The 23,871-nt window shown below is 32.3% G+C and overlaps 5 protein-coding genes and 1 long non-coding RNA gene across 6 annotated transcripts; all 6 read right to left on the minus strand.

The window, feature by feature from the left end:
• Positions 1-240: 240 nt before the first annotated feature.
• Positions 241-3,082, minus strand: LOC128388801 (uncharacterized). Its single transcript, XM_053348261.1, has 3 exons — positions 1,865-3,082; positions 1,683-1,794; positions 241-1,609 (listed from the first exon to the last, which is right to left on the minus strand). The coding sequence occupies exon 3, from the start codon at positions 1,574-1,576 to the stop codon at positions 284-286; it is 1,293 nt and encodes a 430-aa protein (XP_053204236.1). The 5' UTR covers positions 1,577-1,609; positions 1,683-1,794; positions 1,865-3,082; the 3' UTR covers positions 241-283.
• Positions 3,083-4,541: 1,459 nt separating this feature from the next.
• LOC128388786 (uncharacterized) lies at positions 4,542-5,961 on the minus strand. Its single transcript, XM_053348243.1, has 2 exons — positions 4,891-5,961; positions 4,542-4,755 (listed from the first exon to the last, which is right to left on the minus strand). The coding sequence occupies exon 1, from the start codon at positions 5,794-5,796 to the stop codon at positions 4,987-4,989; it is 810 nt and encodes a 269-aa protein (XP_053204218.1). The 5' UTR covers positions 5,797-5,961; the 3' UTR covers positions 4,542-4,755; positions 4,891-4,986.
• Positions 5,962-6,367: 406 nt separating this feature from the next.
• LOC128388837 (uncharacterized) lies at positions 6,368-9,120 on the minus strand. Its single transcript, XM_053348300.1, has 2 exons — positions 6,548-9,120; positions 6,368-6,477 (listed from the first exon to the last, which is right to left on the minus strand). The coding sequence occupies exons 1-2, from the start codon at positions 8,599-8,601 to the stop codon at positions 6,384-6,386; spliced, it is 2,148 nt and encodes a 715-aa protein (XP_053204275.1). The 5' UTR covers positions 8,602-9,120; the 3' UTR covers positions 6,368-6,383.
• Positions 9,121-11,022: 1,902 nt separating this feature from the next.
• LOC128388953 (calcineurin-binding protein cabin-1-like) lies at positions 11,023-12,735 on the minus strand. Its single transcript, XM_053348431.1, has 3 exons — positions 11,412-12,735; positions 11,206-11,321; positions 11,023-11,146 (listed from the first exon to the last, which is right to left on the minus strand). Exons 1-3 carry the CDS (start codon positions 11,975-11,977, stop codon positions 11,118-11,120), a joined length of 711 nt encoding a protein of 236 aa, XP_053204406.1. The 5' UTR covers positions 11,978-12,735; the 3' UTR covers positions 11,023-11,117.
• LOC128388888 (uncharacterized) lies at positions 12,099-20,340 on the minus strand. Its single transcript, XM_053348354.1, has 2 exons — positions 20,166-20,340; positions 12,099-14,696 (listed from the first exon to the last, which is right to left on the minus strand). Exons 1-2 carry the CDS (start codon positions 20,172-20,174, stop codon positions 12,099-12,101), a joined length of 2,607 nt encoding a protein of 868 aa, XP_053204329.1. The 5' UTR covers positions 20,175-20,340.
• Positions 15,997-16,586, minus strand: LOC128388812 (uncharacterized). The gene is made up of 3 exons (XR_008325337.1): positions 16,475-16,586; positions 16,289-16,393; positions 15,997-16,215 (listed from the first exon to the last, which is right to left on the minus strand). It is a non-coding gene; the product is annotated as an uncharacterized LOC128388812 (long non-coding RNA).
• Positions 20,341-23,871: the final 3,531 nt, after the last annotated feature.

Raw genomic sequence — 23,871 nt, forward strand, 5'->3', positions numbered from 1 at the left:
TTTTAATCAAATTAATGACATTCAATCAACTTCCCAATGATTTATTTCATTTATAATACAACGACAAAAATTAAGTCAATTTCAAGACGTGAATCTAGTCTCAAGATAATGAGTTAATTAACGATGGACACAAGAATAAACTTAAACTCAAATCTGAGGTCAGTTTTTAATCGAGATAAAACATGTAATCGTATCGAGATTGTTATTTTTGCTCAAATTTATTTTGCTATTTTGTTTTGATTGTAGGTACAATCCAGATCATCGACATCATTGATTAATACAATTAATCGATTGTTATACATTCGACATGTTTTTCGAGAAATTGTTGAGCCTGTTGTTTATAGATACGATATTCAATCAATTTTTTACATATTTTCCTTACATCATCTTTAATTTTATCTAAATTGTTACGATTTCCTTTAGCTTTTGCAATTTGACGTTCGTAAATGTTTAAACAATGTTTCATTGCTTGTTTTCCAAGATTGATACGATCGGTTTCAAGAAGATAACCTTGATATGTTGATTTGCACAAAAGCGTCGCGATTTTAAACAATTGTTCAGAATCACCCAAATTCTTGTTTACATTAATCAATAACTGAGTCGATCGAAGCATATGAGTAATATAATTTCCTGGTCTCTTTAATATGCCACTTGGTGTCCTTTGAAGAGGGAATAGACGCGAAGGTACAGTCAAGTCAAAAAGACCTTCAAACGTATAGTCTGAATCAGTTGAACTTTCCTCATCTGATGTAGACCCTTGTGAAGTAATTGGAGATTGAAATGATTTTGTAAGTACCTTTTGTGAGAATCGATAGTCTTTAGTCAGAAAATAATGATGAGCAATTCGATAGAGTGATTTGTAATGCTGATGATAATCTTCTAAAATGTGAAGAAACTCTTCAAGGCACATTTGTACTATTCTGGTGAATAGTTTCTCACTGTCACTTTCGAGGATTTCATCTTGGACCAGAGTAACCAAATCAGTCACCGTTTCGTTGGCATCTTCCATAATTTCATCATCTGTTTCATCTCTTGGATTAAACTTGGCAACGTAATAGCTTTTTTCAGCACGAATTAGAAACAACATGATCTGTGATAATATTTTTGCTGGCGGAGTTTTGTGCCTATAAATATACTTGAGGACACAAGCGTGAATACGATAGTGAATTTCGGCGCGAAAACACTTATTATTGACATTATTACGGTAACTTAGTATTGCTGGAGTTGAGAGCATATGAATCTTAGATAATTCATAATATCGAAGTGTTTGTAAGATGTTACTTCTTTCAGCAATTTTTCCTAAGAAATAATAATTCATCCAAATTTCATCAGCATTAGCAAATTTGTTAGCTGATTCGAAGCAAACTCGAGCTTGATCTAAGAACTGCTTTCGCCGTTGATTCATTGCTTCTTTTCTCGAATTTTCCAAAACTGGTCCAAATTTTATGATCCGAGAAATATAACTCGCGATGTTATAAGCACACTTCCCATTTTCGAACCATACCTTTGAATTATTATCTTTAAGCCGAATCGCTTCATTGAAACACCGAAATACTTTTTCTCCTAAAAGCAACATTTCTTCAGTAGATGAGTAGAAATCTCGACAACTCTGTTTTAAAAGAAATTAGAGATTAATTAAAGATTAGAAATTTAACAAAATAAACACAAGATTAAATACTTACAGTCGAAGAATATTGATCAATTTGCCTCGTTATTGCGAGAGCACAACCAACCCATGAATCAAATCGACTTCGATTTAAAGTTAAATCGAGAATATAAAATTTGATGGCTTTTCTATGAAATAGATAAATAATATTATTAGAAATCATTTAAATTTGCGAGCGATTATAATGAAATAACTTACTCCAACTCCTCGTTTTTCAAGTGATAATCAGCTAAATAATAGTAAAGATCTCGAGTAACATGATTTTTTGGAATACTTGTAGTAGGCTCAATTGATTTTCCATGATCGATATATTCTTTGACGGAATTAGAAAATCTTTCAGGATTTAAATTGTCAGGGACCAAGGGAAGTAAATTGCGTAGAAGCTCTTCAGTATTTAAATCAATAGAGTTATCTTTTTCACTATCAAACTTTGGTAAAGTTTCAGGGATGAAGTAATTGTAAATAGAACGAACGTCCTTCCAATGTAGAGAAACTCCCGATTCATGATTAGCTGATAGAAAGCTACATTTTAATTGTTTGTAAAAACAACCAAGGCAGCTGAGAATTAGTCCCTCTTTGATTCTGCTACATTGAAAAATCAGATAATCAAGTGCGAGGGATAAAAACTCGCCATTTGAGTGACAACATGCTCCTTTATTCCTAGATAATCGTGAACTGAACCAATCAAACCAGTGATTTTTCCTTCGTCTAATTTACCATCTCGCATTTCATTTATGAATGTTTGTAGAATACAAGTCCAGGCCATTACATTGTAATCTTCAGTTCCTAATTTGAGCAAATTAATGGCCAACTCTCGATCAATTGATAGTTTATCTCCATTCTTTAAACAAGCTCGTAACAATTTTAACAATCGATCAGTTAATTGTTTACTTTTAGCAATAATTTCGATTCCACGTTTCCATTGTTTTGATGACTGAATGGCGCGACAAAGGTACACTTCTTCTTGTCTAGAGAGCTCAGATTTAGATGCTAATAGTTCAACAATTTCCTCGTGTCGATGTTGATCCAATAACGTGTCCAAATTATTTCATTCATCTTGTTCATCATTGATCTAAGACTAGAAGAGTTATAGACAGTCTGATTTGCCGCTTGCACTAATTTGAGGTTAGACTTTTCGAAAACTTCATTTGCCATTAGAAGATAATCAACTTTAGATTCTTTGATTCCTCGAAGAATCATGAGACGAATGAAAAATTTATCATAATCGTTGGGATTCAATAAATCTCGGAGATATGGAATTGATTCAGTCAAAAATATTGCTTCAGATTGATTAAACTTCACTTCATTGGCAGTTAAGATCAATTTTGTCGCTAATATTCCAATACCACTGGTACAAAGCGTTGAAAGTTTGGACCTTTTTCGATAAATTCCATACAGATCCATGAAATTAGAAGGTAATTTGATTGCAGGATCTGTTTGCTATTTCGTAGAGAAGATCAGAGATGTTGCAGGTGGATTTGTTTTGAGACGAATGGTATTTGTTTCGGAGCGATAACATGTTAAACAACGTTCCACTTGAGCTTTCTGCCTGTGTATGTATTCTCAACTCATCGCCTTTCTGGACTATTTCACGAGTTAAAACACTTTCGGGAAATATGAAGAAAACCTTTTGTACATATTGTCGATCAGTTGTAATGGTTGTTCTTTTTTTATCACGAACCGATCTTCGTTTCATAGATACCCAGGACTTGACCCATGTGGTCTTTCGCTTATTATTTTGATTGTGCTCTTTGCAGAACTCGGACAGACTGGAGGAGCATTGAAGTATTTGGGACAGGATTGAAGAGATAGTGATTGGATATTAACGAATTGTATCGACTTTATGTTCTGTCATTTTGTTTTAACGTCTATCAAGGCTGAAATTAGAGATTTGAAGAGTTATAGTTGTGCTATTGAGATCGAAACTTAAAGATTCGAAAATTTTCGTTTTGCTTCACTTTCTGTCTCATGGAGTTGTTTTAAATTTCCAGTACCTAGAAGTTTCTATCATTCTTTCTAAGTCTTCTACCAGATTCCAACTTACAACAAGACGGACAGGCAATTTGGATTCAAAGATGGCGAAAAGCCACATCTTTTCCTTTCAATGGCTTTGAGATAATCAGTTTCGACGAGTTTAGATTTACACAAGACACAAAAAAAATCATTTTCTTGTTTACACTTTCCACAAAATGTTTTAAACATTTTGAACATAAAAACATCACTTTGATCGTGACCATAAGTCCAGATTGTCGTTTGATTGACTACTCATTTCTTGTTGATAAAAGATCAAATTTTGAGTTAAACAATGTAATATTAGTCAAGAGATGATCAAAGGAGTTAAAATCAAAATATTGAAGGCCAATTCCAACATGACATGAGCTTTAAAATTGTTGTTTGGAAATTTTAATCCTGCAAAGTAACTGTAGAGACGATAAGATTGGCACCATTAATTAATTACCATTTAGCTAGATAATTAGATTTAACAATTTAACATTTTCTTGCTTGTCAATGTTGATAATCACATCCATTTGTATAAGTAAACATTGTTATTAAACAATTAACCTCGTTAACAATTCTTATGACCAAATTTCACATCCTTAAACATCGGAAACACTGAAACAAATTTAAAGGCTTATTGATAATTGCAAGTTGATTCAGTTTCTTGTTAATAATTGTTACAAATTAAAGACTCAAAGGGGAAACCAAAGTAAAACTTAAGATTCATTAAATTAAAAGAACAAATTACATAATTTGAGGCCGAAACGAAGCTCAAAGTTTAAGGCAACGAGACTCGTTGAACGAGAGTTAAAGTAACAGTTTTTTTACTCTTCATTTTAAAAAATAGAAAAAAGAGAAAAACAAAAAAAGCGCGAGATTCGAATCAAATTATTTAATTACCAGAAATTTTATTCTTAATTACAATTTAATTGGAATATTTGTTTATCTGGTTCTTAGAGCTTATCATATACCATAGATTCAAATTTTTGATGGCCCATTTAAAGGAGAACGTTGATCAATTATTGATTCGATGAAGTGGAATTATGGAAATTTCAAAAGTTCGGTGAGTTTCTTTCGAGAAAACCAAAGATCTCAAGTCATAAAATAATAACAGAAAATGTTTTTCATAAAAATAAAATAATCATGCAAATTGAACAAATTGAGTTTCGTTAAGAATTGGAAATGGTTCTTGCAATTTAAAAAATATTCTTTAAAAAATCTCTCACCATGGAAATCAATTAATAAAATTAATCAATTGTTACAAATTCGACGTTTTTCGAGAAATTGTTGAGTCTGTTGCTTATATTAATCGATCAATACAATTAATCAATTGTTATACATTCGTCGTGTTTTTCGAGAAATTGTTGAGCCTGTTGTTTATAGATAGGATATTCCATCAATTTGTTACAAATTCTCCTTATATCAACTTTTATTTGATCTAAATTGTTACGATTTCCTTTTGCTTTTGCAATGCGACTTTCGTGAATGTTGAAACAATGTTCCATTGCTTGCTTTCCAAGATTTTCCTGATCGGTTTCACAAAGATATTCTTCAAATGCTTCTGAGCTCAGAAGCATTGTGATTTTGAACAATTGTTCAGCATCTCCCAAATTCTTGTTTACATTAATCAATAACTGAGTCGATCGAAGCATATGAGTAATAAAACTTCCTGGTCTGTCAAATATCGCATCTAGGTCCATTAGATCAGGGAGTACGTCCCAATCTCTAGTCAAGTCAAAAAGACCATCAAACCTATGCCTGTATTCTGAAACAGTTGAAATTTCCCCATTTGATGTAGACCCTTGTGAATTAGGTGGAAATAGAAAACTACCTGAAAGTATCTTTTGTGAGAATTGATAGTCTTCAGTCAGAAAATAATGATGAGCAATTCGAAAGAGTGATTTGTAATGCTGAGATAATTCTCTTAAAATATCTAAAATCGCTTCAAGACACATTTGTACTATTCTGGTGAATAGTTGCTCGCTATCACTTTCGAGGATTCCATCATGGACCAGAGTAGCCAAATCAGTCATCGTTGAGTTGACATCTTGCATGATTTCATCATCTGTTTCATCTCTTAGATTAAACTCAGAACCGAAATAGCTTTTTTTAGCACGAGTTAGAAACAACATAATCTGTGATAATATTTTTGTTGGCGGAGTTTTGTGCCTATTAATATACTTGAGGACACAAGCGTGAATACGATAGTGAATTTCGTTGCCAAAATTATCACAAATTCCATAGTCATAAACGATTCCGCAATTTGCTGCACTTGAGAATATATGAAGCTTAGATAATTCATATAAGTGTTTGTAAGATGTTACTTTTCAGCAATTTTTCCTAAGAAATAATAATTCATCCAAATTTCATCAGCATTAGCAAATTTGTTAGCTGATTCGAAGCAAACTCGAGCTTGATCTAAGAATTGCTTTTCGCCGATTGTTTCTTTTCTCGAATTTTCCAACACTGGTCCAATTTTATGATTCGAGAAATATAACTCGCGATGTTATAAGCACTTTCCATTTTCGAACCATACCTTGAATTATTATTTAAGCCGAAGCTTCATTGAAACACCGAAATACTTTTCTTCTAAAGCAACATTTCTTCAGTAGATGAGCAGAAATCGACAACTCTGTTTTAAAAGAAATTAGAGATTAATTAAGATTAGAAATTAACAAAATAAACACAAGATTAAATACTTACAGTCGAAGAATATTGATCAATTTGACGTTATTGCGAGAGCACAACCAACCCATGAATCAAATCGACTTCGATTCAAAGTTAAATCAAGAATATAAAATTTGATGGCTTTTCTATGAATTAGATAAATAATATTATTAGAAATCATTTAAATTTGCGAGCTATTAAAATGAATTAACTTACTGAAAGTGGCCGTGTTTTAAGTAATAATCAGCTAAATAATAGTAAAGATCTCGAGTAACATGATTTTTTGGAATAATTGTTGTAAGCTCAATTGATTTTCCATGATCGATAAATTCTTTGACAGAATTGGAAAATCTTTCAGGATTTAAATTTTCAGGGACCAAGGGAAGTAAATTGCGTAGAAGCTCTACAGTATTTAAATCGATTGATTTATCTGTTTCACTATCAAATTTTGCCAAAGTTTCAGGGATGAAGTAATTGTAAATAGGACGAATGTCCTTCCAACGTAGAGAAACTCCCGACTCATGATTAGCTGATAGAAAGCTACATTCTAATTGTTTGTAATAACAGCCAAGGCAGCTGAGAATTAGCCCCTCTTTGATTCTGCTACATTGAAAAATCAGATAATCAAGTGCGAGAGATAAAAACTCTCCATTGTAATCACAACAAGCATCTCTATGACCTAAATAATCGTGAACTGAACCAATCAAACCGGTGATTTTTCCTTCGTCTAATTTACCATCTCGCATTTCATTTATGAATGTTTGTAGAATACAAGTCCAGGCCATTGCATTGTAATCTTTGGTCCCTAATTTTAGCAATTTGATGGCCAATTCTCGATCAATTGATAGTTTATCTCCATTCTTTAAACAAGCTCGTAACAGTTTTAACAATCGATCAGTTAATTGTTTACTTTTAGCAATAATTTCGATTCCACGTTTCCATTGTTTTGATGACTGAATGGCGCGACAAAGGTACATTTCTTCTTGTCTAGAGAGCTCCGATTTAGATGCTAATAGTTCAACAATTTCCTCGTGTCGATGTTGGTCCAATAACGTATCCAAATTATTTTCGTTCATCTCGTTGATCATTGATTTAAGAATAGACGAACTATAAACTGTTTGATTTGCTCTTTGCACTAATTTGACGTTAGACTTTTCGAAAACTTCATTTGCCATTAGAAGATAATCAACTTTAGATTCTTTGATTCCTCGAAGAATCATGAGACGAATGAAAAATTTATCATAATCGTTGGGATTCAATAAATCTCGCAGATATGGAATTGATTCAGTCAAAAATATTGCTTCAGATTGATTAAACTTCACTTCATTGGCAGTTAAGATCAATTTTGTCGCTAATATTCCAATACCACTGGTACAAAACGTTGAAGGTTTGGACAATGGATAACTTTTTCGATGAATTCCATACAGAACCATGAACTTAGAAGGTAATTTGATATAAGCTGCTTTGTCTACTATTTCGTAAAGAAGATCGCTAATAAGCAGATCGATTTGTTTTCCTTTTGATACGAATGGTATTTGTTTCGAGCGATAACGGGTTAAAATTAAATGTTGCACTTGAGTTTCGTGCTGAGTATGTATCATTAACTCGTCGCCTTTCTGGACTATTTCACGAGTTAAAACACTTTCTGGGAACATGAAGAAAATCTTTTTGTACATATTGTCGACTGTTGCATCGGTTATCTTCTTATTTCGAACTGGTCTCCGTTTGACAGATAACTCAGGACTTGATCCTCTTGATCCTATGGTCTTTCGCTTATTATTTTGATTTAGGGCTTTCTTGTGAGAACTACGGATAGACCGAGGAGCATTGCCATTTGGAACAGGATTGGAAGAGATAGTGATTGATATTAACGAATTAGGATCGACTTTATGTTCTATCATTTTGTTTTTAACGTCTATTAAGGCTGAAATGACAGATTTTAAAGAAGCATAGCTGGTGTCATTGAGATCGAAACTTAAAGATTTTCGAACATTTTCTTGCTTTGTTTCACTTTCCTTTCGTCGCTCATGGAGTTGTTTTAAATTCTCCATAACTTCTAAAAGTTTCCTCTTTCTTTCTAAGCCTAGCTGCGGATTCCAACTTTTCAGATAATTAAGACGGACGGGCAATTCTGATTCTAAAGATGGTGAAAGTTTCAACATCTCTGAGACTAATACACGAGCTTTAAAGTAATTGCCATCCTTCATTAATCCTTTGATTGCGAGTTGTAGACAATTATTGTGATCATTGAGCACGAAATAAAGACCCATTAAAGTGTCGAGAACAAACCAATTGGTTGGATCGATTCGATGAGCTTCTTCGAAACATATTCGAGCAAACTGCAAATCTACTGACTGATTAAGTGCTCGTTTACCAGTTTCAATTAATAGAGTAACATCACCACCAGCAATGGAAGAACAGTCGAGAAAATAATCCAAATCGTTTTTTCTAAGTTGTTTCTGGTTTGTGAGGTGAACAAACTTTTGTTGGATAGAGTTGATAAGATTGCCTGACTTACAGGGGCAGGATGGAGAGTTACAGTCATTTTTATGGCGAAGATGATCTTTGATAAAGTCGTGAGTCAATTTAAGTATATTATCTGGAAAGAATGGACTATGATTAGACTTCCAGTTCCGTGGACCAGGAACCAACTCATGAAGAACAGTCTCTTCGATCCAGTTAAAACCCGATTTTGTTAATTCAGGAATATTATACGATTGGACGATCTCTTCAACCCACAGCCGTAATTTCGAGTCCGCAAGTTTATAGTTGAGTTTATCCGACTTGATTAAATTAATTATCCAAGTTTATCACTGCGATTCAATAGATTCAAAATTGTTTAACTTTGTCCACTGAAGCTCGCAAAGAGTCTAATTGATCTTTGTTAATGTTCACATAAGATTCCAATTTTGCAAGTGGTTGATTTGCTTATCGAACTTGTCCTTTTCTTTTCAATCTCATTCGTATACTCTTTAGTTTTATGTTCAATAGATCCAATTGCTTTTGTACATCAGCAAGATAAATTTTAATATTTTCGGTTACTCTTGATGTTGTTGGTATTGTTGTTGTTGTTGTCTAATTCAATTGGTACGATATTAGAAGAATTGTTATTCTTTGCACATTTCGCACAAAACAATTCACTGGTTTCATTGTCGAAAAATTGAGCGATACATTTGCTACATTTGGAACATGGTTGATCATCAGTCTCCGAACTGAGAATCACAGCACAACATCGTTTTGATGGTAAAATTGTTCTATGAAAACTAAGTAAATGAGGCTCACAAAAATCTTTTTCATCACAAAAACAATGGAAAATGGCTTGATTGTTACAAACGGAATCATCTCTACATCTTTTCCTTTCAATGGCTTTGAGATAATCAGTTTCGACGAGTTTAGATTTACACAAGACACACAAATCATTTTCTTGTTTACACTTTTCACAAAATGTTTTTAAACATTTGTGAACATAAAAAACATCACTTTGATCGTGACCACAGTCCAACTTGTTGATCAATTGATCAATGTTGATAATCACATCCATTTTTAATAAGTAAACATTGTCATTAAACAATTAACCTCGTTAACAATTCTTATGACCAAATTTCCACAACCAAAAGGAAAACACTGGAAACAAATTTAAAGGCGCATTGATAATTGCAAGTTGATTCAGTTTTTTGATTCACAATATTGTTACAAATTAATTAAAGACTCAAAGGGGAAACCAAAGCGTAACTTAAGATTCTTTAAATTATAAGAACAAATTATCTTATTTAATGCCGAAACGAAGTTAAAGTTTAAGAAAACATGGCTTAAAACTGAGTAATAACAGATTTTTATTCTTAATTTTAAAAATAGAAAAAGAGAAAACAAAAAGGCGAGATTCGAATCAAAATTACCAGAATTTTATTCTTAATTTTAATTTAATTGGAATTTGTTTATCTGGTTCTTAGAGCTTTTCATATACCAAAAATTCAAATTTTGCTGATCCATGTAAAGGTGAACTTTTATCAATAAATGATTGTATCGAGTGGAATAATGGAAATTTCAAAGTTCGTTGAGTTTCTTTCGAGAAAACCAAAGATCTTTAGTCAAAAATAGCAGAAAAATATTTTCGTTGTAATAAGAATAGTTATTCAAATTGAACAAATTTAGTTTTGTTAAGAATTAGAAAAGATTCTTGCAAATTCGAGAAATATTGTTGAAAGAACCTCTCATCATGAAAATCGATTGCTAAAATTCATCAATTGTTACACATTGAACATGTTTTTCGAGAAATTGTTGAGCCTGTTGTTTATAAATAGGATATTCCATCAATTTGTTACAAATTCTCCTTACATCAACTTTAATTTGATCTAAATTGTTACGATTTCCTTTTGCTTTTGCAATTCGACTTTCGTAAACGTTAAAACAATGTTCCACTGCTTGTTTTCCAAGATTAATCCGATCAGCATCAAGAAGAAATGTTTTGAAATTCGGATGAAGCATAAACGTTGCAATTTTGAACAATTTTCAGCATCACCCATTATAATTCATCCGAATTTCGTCAGCCCTGGAAAATTTGCTAGTTGATTCAAGCAAACTTGTGCTTTGTCTAAAACCGCTTGTGCTGTTGGTTCATTTCTTTTTGTGAATTCTCCAAGACTGGTCCAGATTTCATGATTCGAGAAATATAGCTCGATGTTATGAGCACTTTCCATATTTATACCATACCCTGGATTTATTATCTTTAAGCCGAATCGCTTCATTGAAACATCGAAATACTTTTTCTCCCAAAAGCAACATTTCTTCAGTAGATGAGTAGAAAACTTGACAATTCTGTTAGAGAATAGAGATTTGAGATTAGAACTTTAACAAAATAAACTCGAGTTTAATACTTGCAGGTGAAGAATATTGTTCAATCTCATCTGCTAGTGAAAGAGCACAACCAACCCATGAATCGAATCGATCAAGATTTAGAGTTAAATCAAGAATGTAGAATTTTATCGCTTTCCTACGATTTAGCAAAAAAGAATTAGAAATTATATTAAATCAATTAAATAAATGAATCAGAATTAGAGTAATGGATTATCATTATACTTACTTAAAGTCTTGGTGTTTTAGGTAATAATCAGCTAAATAATAATAAATATTTTGAGTAACTCGATCTTTTGGAATATTTGATGAAGCTTCAATTGGTTTTCCATTATCAATATATTCAGAAATAAATTGAGAATATTTTTCAGGATTTAAATTGTCAGGAATCATCGAAAGTAAAGATCGAAACAGCTCCTCTGTCTTTGAATCAATTGGATCAGAACTTTCGTCAAAACTTGGCAACTTTTTAGGAGTAAAGTGATCATAAATAAAATGAATGTTGTCCCAATGTAGATTAACCCCCGTTCCTTTATGAGCAGTCAGGAAGTTACATCGTAATTGTTTGTAAAAACAACCAAGACATTTGAGAATTAACTTTTCTCTTTTGATATTTACTTGGTAGATCAAGAAATCAAGTGCTAGAGATAAAAACTCTCCATTGAAATCCCAACACCATCCTTTATTCCCTAGATAATTATGAACTGAAATAATCAAATCGACAACTTTTTCTTCGTCTGTGTTATCAAGTCGCATCTCGTTTATGAATGTTTGTAGAATACAAGTCCAGGCCATTGCATTGTAATCTTCTGTTCCCAACTTCAACAATTTGATAGCCAATTCTTGATCAATAGATGTTCCATCACCATTCTTTAGACAAGATTTTAAAAGATTTAGCAATGTGTCGCGTAGTTTTTTACTTTGGGCAATTATTTCGATCCCTCGTTTCCATTGTTGTGACGATTGAATAGCTTGACAGAGACTCTTCTTCTTGTCTGGAGAGCTCAGATTTAGATGCTAATAGTTCAACAATTTCTTCGTGTCGATGTTGGTCCAATAACATGTCCAAATTATTTTCGTTCATCTCGTTGATCATCGATCTAAGACTAGAAAAGTTATAGACAGTCTGATTTGCCCCTTGCACTAATTTAAGGTTAGACTTTTTGAAAACTTCATTTGCCATTAGAAGATAATCAACTTTAGATTCTTTGATTCCTCGAAGAATCATGAGACGAATGAAAAATTTATCATAATCGTTGGGATTCAATAAATCTCGCAGAAAAGGGATTGATTCAGTCAAAAATATTGCTTCAGGTTGATTAAATTTCATCTCATTGGCAGTTAAGATTAAGTTTGTCTCTTCTGGTGTTATGTTCTTGGTTGAAATAGTTGAAAGTAGCGGATACCATTTTCGATGGATTCCATACAGATCCATGAAATTGGAAGGTAATTTGATTAAAGCTGCTTGATCTGCTATTTCGTAGAGAAGATCACTTATTAGTTGGTTAAACTCTCTGCCTTTTGAGACGAATGGTTGTCGGAACATGTAACGTGTCAAAATCAGATTCTCCACCTGAGCTTTGTTCTGTGTTTGAATCTCTGAGTCACTTTCTTGGTGTATCTTACGAGTTAAAACACTCTCAGGAACATCGAGAATACTTTTTATACATATTAATACATGAATAGTTGACTTTTTACGCTTAGCCGAAGATAATCTTAGTTTATTAGATAAACCATAGCTTCGTCCTTTCTTTTTACGCTTAGTATTATGATTCGACATTTCTATGTGCGTACAATCAATACTCGGAGGAGTAATTGGTTGAGCGATAGAACTGTTATGGATTTCTAACCTTATTACTTCATTTAAATCAACTCTGTGTTTTGTCATTTCATTATGAACAGATATTAAAACTGAAATTAGGATTTTAACGACGAGTGTTTCTGCATTGAGAGATAAATTCAAAAATTTCCGAGCATCATCTTGATTTGCTCCACATACGCTTCGTAAATTATAGAGTTTGCTTAAACTCACGAGCTCGTCCAAAATTTTTACCTTTCTATGACCTTCACAAGGATTCCAAATGTCAATGAACAGTAGGTCAGAAGGTAATTTTGATCGTAAAGGCGGCAAACGTTTCAACACCTCTGAGACTAATACACGACCTTTAAAGTAATTGCCATCCATCATTAATCCTTTGATTGCGAGTTGTAGACAATTATCGTGATCATTAAGCACGAAATGAAGACCCATTAATGTGTCGAGAACAAACCAATTGTTTGGATCGATTCGATGTGCCTCAGCAAAACATATTCGGGCAAACGTCAAATCTACTGCTTGATTAAGTGCTCGTTTACCAGTTTCAATTAATAGAGTAACATCACCACCAGCAATGGAAGAACAGTCGAGAAAATAATCCAAATCGTTTCTTGTAAGTTGTTTCTGGTTTGTGAGGTTGACAAACTTTTGTTGGATACAGTTGATAAGATTGCTCGACTTACAGGGGCAGGATGGAGAGTTACAGTCATTTTTATGGCGAAGATGATCTTTGATAAAGTCGTGAGTCAATTTAAGTATATTATCTGGAAAGAATGGACTATGATTAGACTTCCAATTCCGTGGACCAGGAACCAACTCATAAAAATCAGTCTCTTCGATCCAGTTAAAACCCGATTTTGTTAATTCAGGAATATTATACGATTGGACAATCTCTTCAACCCACAGCCGTAATTTCGAGTCTACAAGTTTATAGTTGAGTTTATCCGATTTGATTAGATTAATTATTCCAAGTTTATCACTGCGATTCAATAGATCTAAAAATTGTTTAACTTTGTCCACTGAAGCTCGCAAAGAGTCTATTTGATCTTTGTTAATGTTCACATAAGATTCCAATTCTTTTTGCAAGTGGTTGATTTCGTTATTGAACTTGGCCTTTTCTTTTTCAAACTCATTCGTATACTCTTCAAGCTTTGTGCTCAATAAATTCAATTGATTACCAATAATATCCCGATGAATATGAAAATTTTTGTCAATATCGATGTTAACGGTGGTATTGTTGTTATTGTCACGGTCAATGGGCACAATATTTGCTGACTTATTCTTACTACATGTCTCACAGAATAGTTCATTAGTTATCTTGTCCACAAATTCAGCGATAAAATTGTCACATTTGGAACATGAAGGTTCATCCGTGCTCGAATTGAGAATAACAGCACAACATCTTTTAGATGCTAAAATTTTTCGATGAAATTTGAGTAAATGAGCCTCACAAAAATCTTTTTTACTACACAAACAATGGAAAATGGCTTGATTGTTACAAACGGAATCATCTCCACATCTTTTCTTGTCAATGGCTTTGAGGTAATCAGCTTCGATGAGATCGGTTTTACATAAGACACATGGTCGGTTTTCTTGTTTACATTGATGACAAAATGTCTTTAAACATTTGTGAACATAAAAAACGTCGCTTTGATAGTGACCACAGTCCAACTTGTTGATCAATTGATTGCTTATTCCCTGTAAATAAAGAGATGCAAATGGTCATAAGTATATGATGATGTAAAATATCTTCTAATAGATAGAGTGAATTATTTAATAAAACAAGGATAATAAAATAGATAACAAAATCAATACTTACTTTTATCATAATTCAATGGAATATGATCATTTTAACCATGTAAAAGTCACTGTCACCACTAAATTATTATCAATCAATTAGATAATATGAGCTAAACATGAGACTGTCCCAACGATTTTGCATAAATGTTGACAATCAATTTTTAATGAAACAAACATTTATAGTTAACAATCAACCTCGTTAACTATTCAAACGAGAAAAGTTTCAATTTCCAAAAGGAAAATAATGGAAACACTTTTACTAATTGATTCACTTTCTTAGTGGAATAAGATTCTTTTTAATTGTTTCAAATGAATATTCCAATCCACTAACAAAAGGCCTAAATGGTTAACAATTGCTATAATTAAGATAAATTTAGTTAAATTAATATTTAAAAGTTTGTAGGTTAAGGCAACAGGTTAAAGTTGACTAAATTATTTTCTAAAATTTGTAAACATTCAAAAAGAAAACAAAAACAAAAAAAAGGCGCGCGATTCGAATGTTAATTAATCTAATTAAAGAATTTTCGTTCTTAATCTCAATTCAATTGGATGATATGTTTATCTAATTCCAACAACTTATAATGAACCAGCTGATTTGAATTTTTGTTCTCTTCTAATGAAATAAATTAATTGTCGTTTATTATCAATTACATTTGTATTAATCAAGAAATTAAAAATTCTAATTTACATTAAACTTTTGTGAGAATGGAAATAATAAATTGAATAAGATTATTATATTTCTTTATTATTTAGGATATTATATATTATTTTGTTTCGAAAATTTTTTTTGTTCTCATAAAAAAAAGTAAATTGGAAAATCTTTGATCGTTAAAATCAATCAATTAAAAAAGATTCACTCAAATGATGATAATTAATCAATTGTTATACACTCGACAAAGCCGCCTTATTATTTGTGAAATTTAGTTTCGTTAAAGATTCTGGCAAATTTGAGAAATATTGTTAAAAAAAATCTTTCATCATGGAAATCGATCACTTCAACTAATCAATTGTTACACATTCGACATGTTTTTCGAGAAATTGTTCAGCCTGTTTTTTATAGATAGGATATTCCATCAATTTGTTACAAATTCTTCTTACATCAACTTTTATTTGATCTAAACTGTTTCGATTTCCTTTTGCTTTTGCAATTCGACTTTCGTAAATGTTAAAACAATGTTGCATTGATTGTTTTCAAGATTTTCCCGATCGGTTTCACGAAGAAATCCTTTGCTACCCAATTCTGATGAAGCCAAAATCGTTGCCATTTTGAACAATTGTTCAGCATCTCTCAAATTATAAGCCATCCGAATTTCATCAGCCTTAGAAAATTTGCTAGTTGATTCGAAGCAAACTTGTGCTTGGTCTAAGAATCGCTTATGCTGTTGGTTCATTTCTACTTTTTGTGAATTCTCCAAAACTGTTCCAAGTTTCATGATTCGAGAAATATAACTCGCGATGTTATAAGCACACTTTCCATATTTATACCATACCTTGGATCTATTATCTTTGAGCCGAATCGCTTCATTGAAACACCGAAATACTTTTTCTCCTAAGAGCAGCATTTCTTCAGTAGATGAGTAGAAAACTTGACAATTCTGTAGTTGTAATTAAATAGAAATTTGAGATTAGAACTTGATAGAAAAAAATAAACTCTAATATTAAAGTTTAATACTTACAGGCGAAGAATATTGTTCAATCTCATCTGCTAGTGAAAGAGCACAACCAACCCATGAATCGAATCGATTGCGATTCAAAGTTAAATCAAGAATATAAAATTTCATCGCTTTCCTACGATTTAGAAAGAAAGAATTAGAAATCATATTAAATAAATAAATTTAAAAAAATTAATGGAAAACATTCTACTTACTCAAGTCTTGGTGTTTTAGGTAATAATCAGCTAAATAATAATAAATATTTTGAGTAACTCGATGTTTCGGAATATTTGATGAAGCTTCAATTGGTTTTCCATTATCAATATATTCAGAAATAAATTGAGAATATCTTTCAGGATTTAAATTGTCAGGAATCAGCGAAAGTAAAGATCGAAACAGCTCCTCAGTCTTTGAATCAATCGGATCAGATCTTTCGTCAAAACTTGGTAACGTTTTAGGAGTAAAGTGATCATAAATAAAATGAATATTGTCCCAATGTAGATTAACCCCCGTTCCTTTATGAGCAGTCAGGAAGCTACATTTTAGCTTTTTGTAAAAACAGCCAAGACAACTAAGGGTTAATTTCTCTCTTTTGATATTTGCTTGATTGGTCAAGAAATCAAGTGATAGAGATAGAAACTCTCCATTGGAATCACAACAAACTCCTTTATTCCCCAGATAAACGTGAACTGAATCAATCAAATCGACAACTTTTTCTTCGTCCGTGTTAACAAGTCGCATCTCGTTTATGCGAGAATAAGTGATTTGCCCTTTGGCAATGTGTTTTCGCATCTCGTTTATGAATGTTTGTAGTAAACAAGTCCAGGCCATTGCATTGTAATCTTCGGTGCCTAATTCTAAAAGCTTAATAGCAAACTCTCGATCAATTGATAGATTATCCCCATTCTTCAAACACATTCGTAATAGATTTAGCATTTGATGAGTGTATTGATTGCGTCGAGAAAGTATTTCGACACCTCGTTTCCAGTGTTGTGATGATTCAATAGCTTGACAAAAATACTTTTCTTCTTGTTTAGAAAGTTCCGGTTCAGATGCTAAAAGTTCAAAGATTTCTTCATTTCGATGTTGATCCAATAATGTGTCCAATTTATTTTCATTCATTTTGTTTATCATTGATTTAAGAATAGATGAACTGTAAACTGTTTGATTTGTTGTTTGAACCAATTTAAGGTTAGATTTTTCGAAAACTTCATTTGCCATCAGAAGATAATCAACTTTAGATTCTTTGATTCCTCGAAGAATCATGAGACGAATGAAAAATTTATCATAATCTATGGGATTCAATAAATCTCGCAGAAATGGAATTGATTCAGTCAAAAATATTGCTTCAGGTTGATTAAACTTCACTTCATTGGCAGTCAAGATTAAATTTATCTCTTCTGGTGTTATGTTATTGGTTGAAAGTAGCGGATACCATTTCCGATGAATTTCATAAAGCTCCATGAATTTGGGAGGTAATTTGATTAAAGCTGCTTGATCTGCTATTTCGTAGAGAAGATCACTTATTAGTTGGTTAAACTCTCTGCCTTTTGAGACGAATGGCTTTTGTCGGAACATGTAACGTGTCAAAATCAGATTCTCCAGTTGAGCTTTGTTTCGTGTTTTTATCTCTAAATGGCCTTCTTGCAGTATTTCACGAGTTAAAACACTTTCAGGAACATCGAGAATACTTTTCATACATATTGTCGACTATTATACTTCTAACAAGTTGGTCTTCGTTTTAGAAATAAACCAGAGCCTGGTCCTCGTTTTTACGCTTATTACTATCATTTGACATTTGACGCCAGAAAGACTCATACTCAGTGGAGGAATTGGTTGAGCGATAGAATTGTCAAGGATTTCTAACCTTATTATTTCATGCAAATCAACTCTGTGTTTTGTCAACTCATTATTAACAGTTATTAAAACTGAAATTAGGGATTTTAAAGACGAAATTGATTCGGGATTGAAAGATAAATTCAAAATTTCGAAGCATCATCTTGATTTGCTCACATACGCTTCGTAAATTATAGAGTTCTCTTAAACTCACGAGCTCGTCCAAAACTTTTGTCTTTCTATCATGACCATTACAAGGATTCCAGTTTGTAAATATTCTAACTCAACAGGCAATTTTGATCGTAAGGACGGTGAAAGTCTCAATATCTCTGAGACTAATACACGAGCTTTGAAGTTATCCCCGTCTTTAATTAAACCTTTGATTGCAAGTTGTAGACAATTATCGTGATCATTAAGCACGAAATAAAGACCCATTAAAGTGTCGAGAACAAACCAATTGTTTGGATCGATTCGATGTGCTCTTCAAAACATATTCGAGCAAACGTCAAATCTACTGACTGATTAAAAGCTCGTTTACCAGTTTCAACTAATAGAGTAACATCACCACCAGCAATGGAAGAACAGTCGAGAAAATAATCCAAATCGTTTTTGTAAGTTGTTTTGATTCGTGAGGTTGACAAACTTTGTTGGATACAGTTGATAAGATTGCTCGACTTACAGGGGCAGGATGGAGTTACATTCATTTTATGACGAAGATGATCTTTTATAAAGTCGTGAGTCAATTTAAGTAAATTATCTGGAAAGAATGGACTATGATTAGACCTCCAATTCCGTGGACCAGGAACCAACTCATAAAATCAGTCTTCGATCCAGTTAAAACCCGATTTTGTTAATTCAGAATATTATACGATTGGACGATCTCTTCAACCCACAGCCGTAATTTCGAGTCCACAAGTTTATAGTTGAGTTTATCCGATTTGATTAGATTAATTATTCCAAGTTTATCACTGCGATTCAATAGATCTAAAAATTGTTTAACTTTGTCAACTGAAGCTCGCAAAGAGTCTAATTGATCTTTGTTAATGTTCACATAAGATTCCAATTCTTTTTGCAAGTGGTTGATTTGCTTATCGAACTGGTCCTTTTCTTTTTCAATCTCATTGGTATACTCTTCAAGCTTTGTGCTCAATAAATTCAATTGATTACCAATAATATCCGATGAATATGAAAATTTTGTCAATATCGATGTTAACGGTGTTATTATTGTTGTTATTGTCACGTTCAATGGGCACAATACTAGCTGACTTGTTCTTACTACATGTCTCACAGAATAGTTCATTAGTTGTCTTGTCCACAAATTCAGCGATAAAATTGTCACATTTGGAACATGAAGGTTCATCCGTGCTCGAATTGAGAATAACAGCACAACATCTTTTAGATGCTAAAATTTTTCGATGAAATTTGAGTAAATGAGCCTCACAAAAATCTTTTTTACTACACAAACAATGGAAAATGGCTTGATTGTTACAAACGGAATCATCTCCACATCTTTTCTTGTCAATGGCTTTGAGGTAATCAGCTTCGATGAGATCGGTTTTATATAAGACACATGGTCGGTTTTCTTGTTTACAATGATGACAAAATGTCTTTAAACATTTGTGAACATAAAAAACTTCACTTTGATCGTGACCACAATCCAACTTGTTGATCAATTGATTGCTTAATCCCTGTAAATGAAGAGATAATACAGATGTTAAAGGTGATAAGTATTAATAAATGGCGATGTAAAATATCTTCTTGACTAATTCATAGAAAAACAGATCAAATTCAAGCTGAATTCAGGTTAGTTTGGTGATAGTATGATGAATAGACTTAAGAAATATTTAAAGGATAATAAAAATAGATGAAGAATACTTACTTTTATCATAATTTAATGTGAAGATCAACATATTAAACAAGTTAAAATCATTGTCACCACTTAACTTCGATCAATTAACTAGAAAATATCAACTCAACATGAGACTATACCAACGATTTTGCATAAATGGCTACAATCACATTTATCTTTAATGAAAACAAACATTTAAAGTTAACAATTAACCTCGTTAACTATTCAAAAGAGAAACTTTCAGTTTCAAGAGGAAAATAATGGAAACACTTTTAATAATTGATTCACTTTCTTAGTGAACTAGATTCTTCCTAATTGTTTCAAATAAATATTCCAACTCTGACAAAAGGTTTAAATGGTTAACAATTGTAATAGTTAAGATAAATAAAATTAAATTAAGATCTAAAGGAAGTTTGGAGATTAAGGCAACAGGTTAAAGTTGACTTAACTATTTTCTAAAATTTGTAAACATTCAAAAGAAAAGGAACAAAACCAAAAGGCGCGATTCAATTTTAACCAGAATTTCTTCTTGATGCCAATTTATTTGGATGATATGCTTATCTAATTCTTAGAACTTGTCGTGTACCAGCTGATTTGAATTTTTGTTCTCTTCTAATGAAATAAATTAATTGTCGTTTATTATCAATTACATTTGTATTTATCAAGAAATTAAAAATTCTAATTTACATTAAACTTTTGTGAGAATGGAAATAATAAATTGAATTAGAATATGATATTTCTTTACTATTTAGGATATTATATACTATTTTGTTTCAACAATTTTTTTGTTCTCATAAAAAAATTAAGTTAGAAAAGTTTTGATCTTTGAAATCAATCTATTGAAAAAGATTTACTCAAATTATGACAATTGATTAATTGTTATACACTCGAACGTTAATCAATAATTGATCGCGTGGAATCACGAAAATTTCAAAAGTTCGGTGAGTTTCTTACGAGAAAACCTAAGATATTAAGTCATAAAATAATAGCATTAAAATGTTTTTCGTTGTAATAAGAATAATTATTCAAATTGAACAAATTTAGTTTCGTTAAGAAAAGATTCTGAAAAATTTGAGAAATATTGTTGAAAGAACCTTTCATGGAAATCGATCACTACAACTAATCAATTGTTACACATTCAACATGTTTTTCGAAAAATTTTTCAGCCTGTTTTTATAGATAGGATATTCCATCAATTTGTTACAAATTCTCTTTACATCCTCTTTAATTTTATCTAAACTGTTTCGATTTCCTTTTGCTTTTGAAATTCGACTTTCGTAAATGTTAAAACAATGTTCCATTGATTGTTTTCCAAGATTTTCCCGATCGGTTTCACGAAGAAATTCTTTGCTACTCAATTCTGATGAGGAAGCTACATTTCAATTGATTGTAGAAACAACCAAGACAGCTGTTGATTAGTCTCTCTTCTTTCTGTTACATTGATTAATCAGATAATCTAATGATAGAGATAAAACTCGCCATTTGGTCGACAACATGCTCCTTTATTCCTAGATAATCGTGAACTGAACCAATCAAACCGGTGATTTTCCTTCGTCAGTTTTACCAACAGGCATTTCGTTTATGAATGTTTGTAGAATACAAGTCCAGGCTATTGCATTGTAATCTTCGGTTCCTAACTTTAATAATTTGATGGCCAATTCTCGATCAATTGATAGTTTTTCTCCATTCTTCAAACACATTGGTAATAGATTTAGCAATGTGTCGGTCATTTCATTTATAAATGTTTGTAGAATACAAGTCCAGGCCATTACATTGTAATCTTCAGTCCCTAATTTGAGCAAATAAATGGCCAATTCTCGATCAATTGATAGTTTATCTCCATTCTTTAAACAAGCTCGTAACAGTTTAGAAATCGATTAGTTAATTGTTTACTTTTAGCAATAATTTCGATTCCACTTTTCCATTGTTTTGATGACTGAATGGCTGTACAAAGGTACACTTCTTATTTTTAGAGAGCTCAGATTTATATGCTAAAAGTTCAACAATTTCTTCGTGTCGATGTTGATCCAATAACGTGTCCAAATTATTTTCATTCATCTTGTTTATCATTGATTTAAGAATGGATGAACTGTTTGATTTTTTGTCTGAACCAATTCAAGGTTTGACTTTTCGAAAACTTCATTCGCCATTAGAAGATAATCAACTTTAGATTCTGCGATTCCTCGAAGAGTAAAAAGACGAATGAAAAATATATCATAATCGTTGGGATTCAATAAATCTCGTAGATATGGAACTGATTCAGTCAAAAATAATACTTCAAAGTGATTGAAGTTCACTTCATTTGCAGTCAAGATCAATTTAGTCGCTAATATTCCAATACGACTGGTACAAAGCGCTGAAGGTTTGGAAAATAGATACCTTTAACGTCTATCAAGTCTGAAATGACAGATTTTAAAGAAGCATAGCTGGTGTCATTGAGATCGAAACTTAAAGATTTGCGAACATTTTCTTGTTTCTCTTCACTTTCGTTTCGTCGCTCATTGAGTTGTTCTAAACTCTCCAGTACTTCTAAAAGTTTCCTGTTTTTCTAAGCCTTGCTCAGGATTCCAATTTTTAGATATTTAAGACGGACAGGCAATTTGGATTCTAAAGATGGCAAACGTTGCAACACCTCAGATATAAGTACACGAGCTTTAAAGCAATTTCTATCCTTCATTAATCCTTTGATAGCGAGTAATAGACATTTATTGTGATCATTGAGTACGAAATAAGGACCCATTAAAGTGTCGAGAACAAACCAATTGGTTGGATCGATTCGATGAGCTTCTTCAAAACATATTCGAGCAAACGTCAAATCGACTGACTGATTAAGAGCTCGTTTACCAGTTTCAATTAATAAAGTAATATCACCACCAAATCATTTCTTGTAAGTTGCCAAACTTTTGTTGGATACAGTTGATAAGATTGTTTGACTTACAGGGGCAGAATTGTGAGTTACAGTCATTTTTATGGCGAAGATGATCTTTGATAAAGTCGTGAGTCAATTTAAGTAAATTATCTGGAAAGAATGGACTATGATTAGACTTCCAATTCCGTGGACCAGGAACCAACTCATGAAGAACAGTCTCTTGATCCAGTTAAAACCCGATTTCGCTAATTCAGGAATATTATACGATTCAATAGATCTAAAAATTGTTTAACTTTGTCAACTGAATTTTCAAAGTCTAATGGATCTTCGTTGATGTTCACATAAGATCCCAATCCGTCTGCAAGTAACCAATCTCTTCATTGAACTTTGTCTTTTCTTTTTCAATCTCATTCGTATACTCTTCTAGGTTTGTGTTCAATAGATTCAATTGCTTTTGTACATCAATAAGATAAATTTTAATATTTTCGGTGACACTGATGTTAGTAGCAATAAATGTCCACCCCCGGACCCACCATAATTTTTTTACATGCCACTTCCACTCCACTGTCATTTCTACTCCACTGTCATTTCTACTCCACTGTCATTTTCACCCCATGTCCAGAAATGTCCCTGCCACTTCCACTCCACCCCCATTCAAAACAGCGCGCGTATAATTTGGCTTAGAAGTAACACTGCCATTTCTACTCCACCTCAAACCTGTTTTAATTCAATACATTTAAAATACATTGTCATCTCCAAGACAAACAGGTTTTAATCAGTTTAACTACTGTCACCTCTAGGACAAATTAAACAGTATAAAAGGCAAACAACCTCAAAATGACATTCATTCGAGAATAATATTTCGTA

The sequence above is a fragment of the Panonychus citri genome, unplaced genomic scaffold (genome assembly GCF_014898815.1).
Source record: "Panonychus citri isolate SS breed McGregor unplaced genomic scaffold, ASM1489881v1 Contig00006, whole genome shotgun sequence".
Lineage (NCBI taxonomy): Eukaryota > Metazoa > Arthropoda > Arachnida > Trombidiformes > Tetranychidae > Panonychus > Panonychus citri.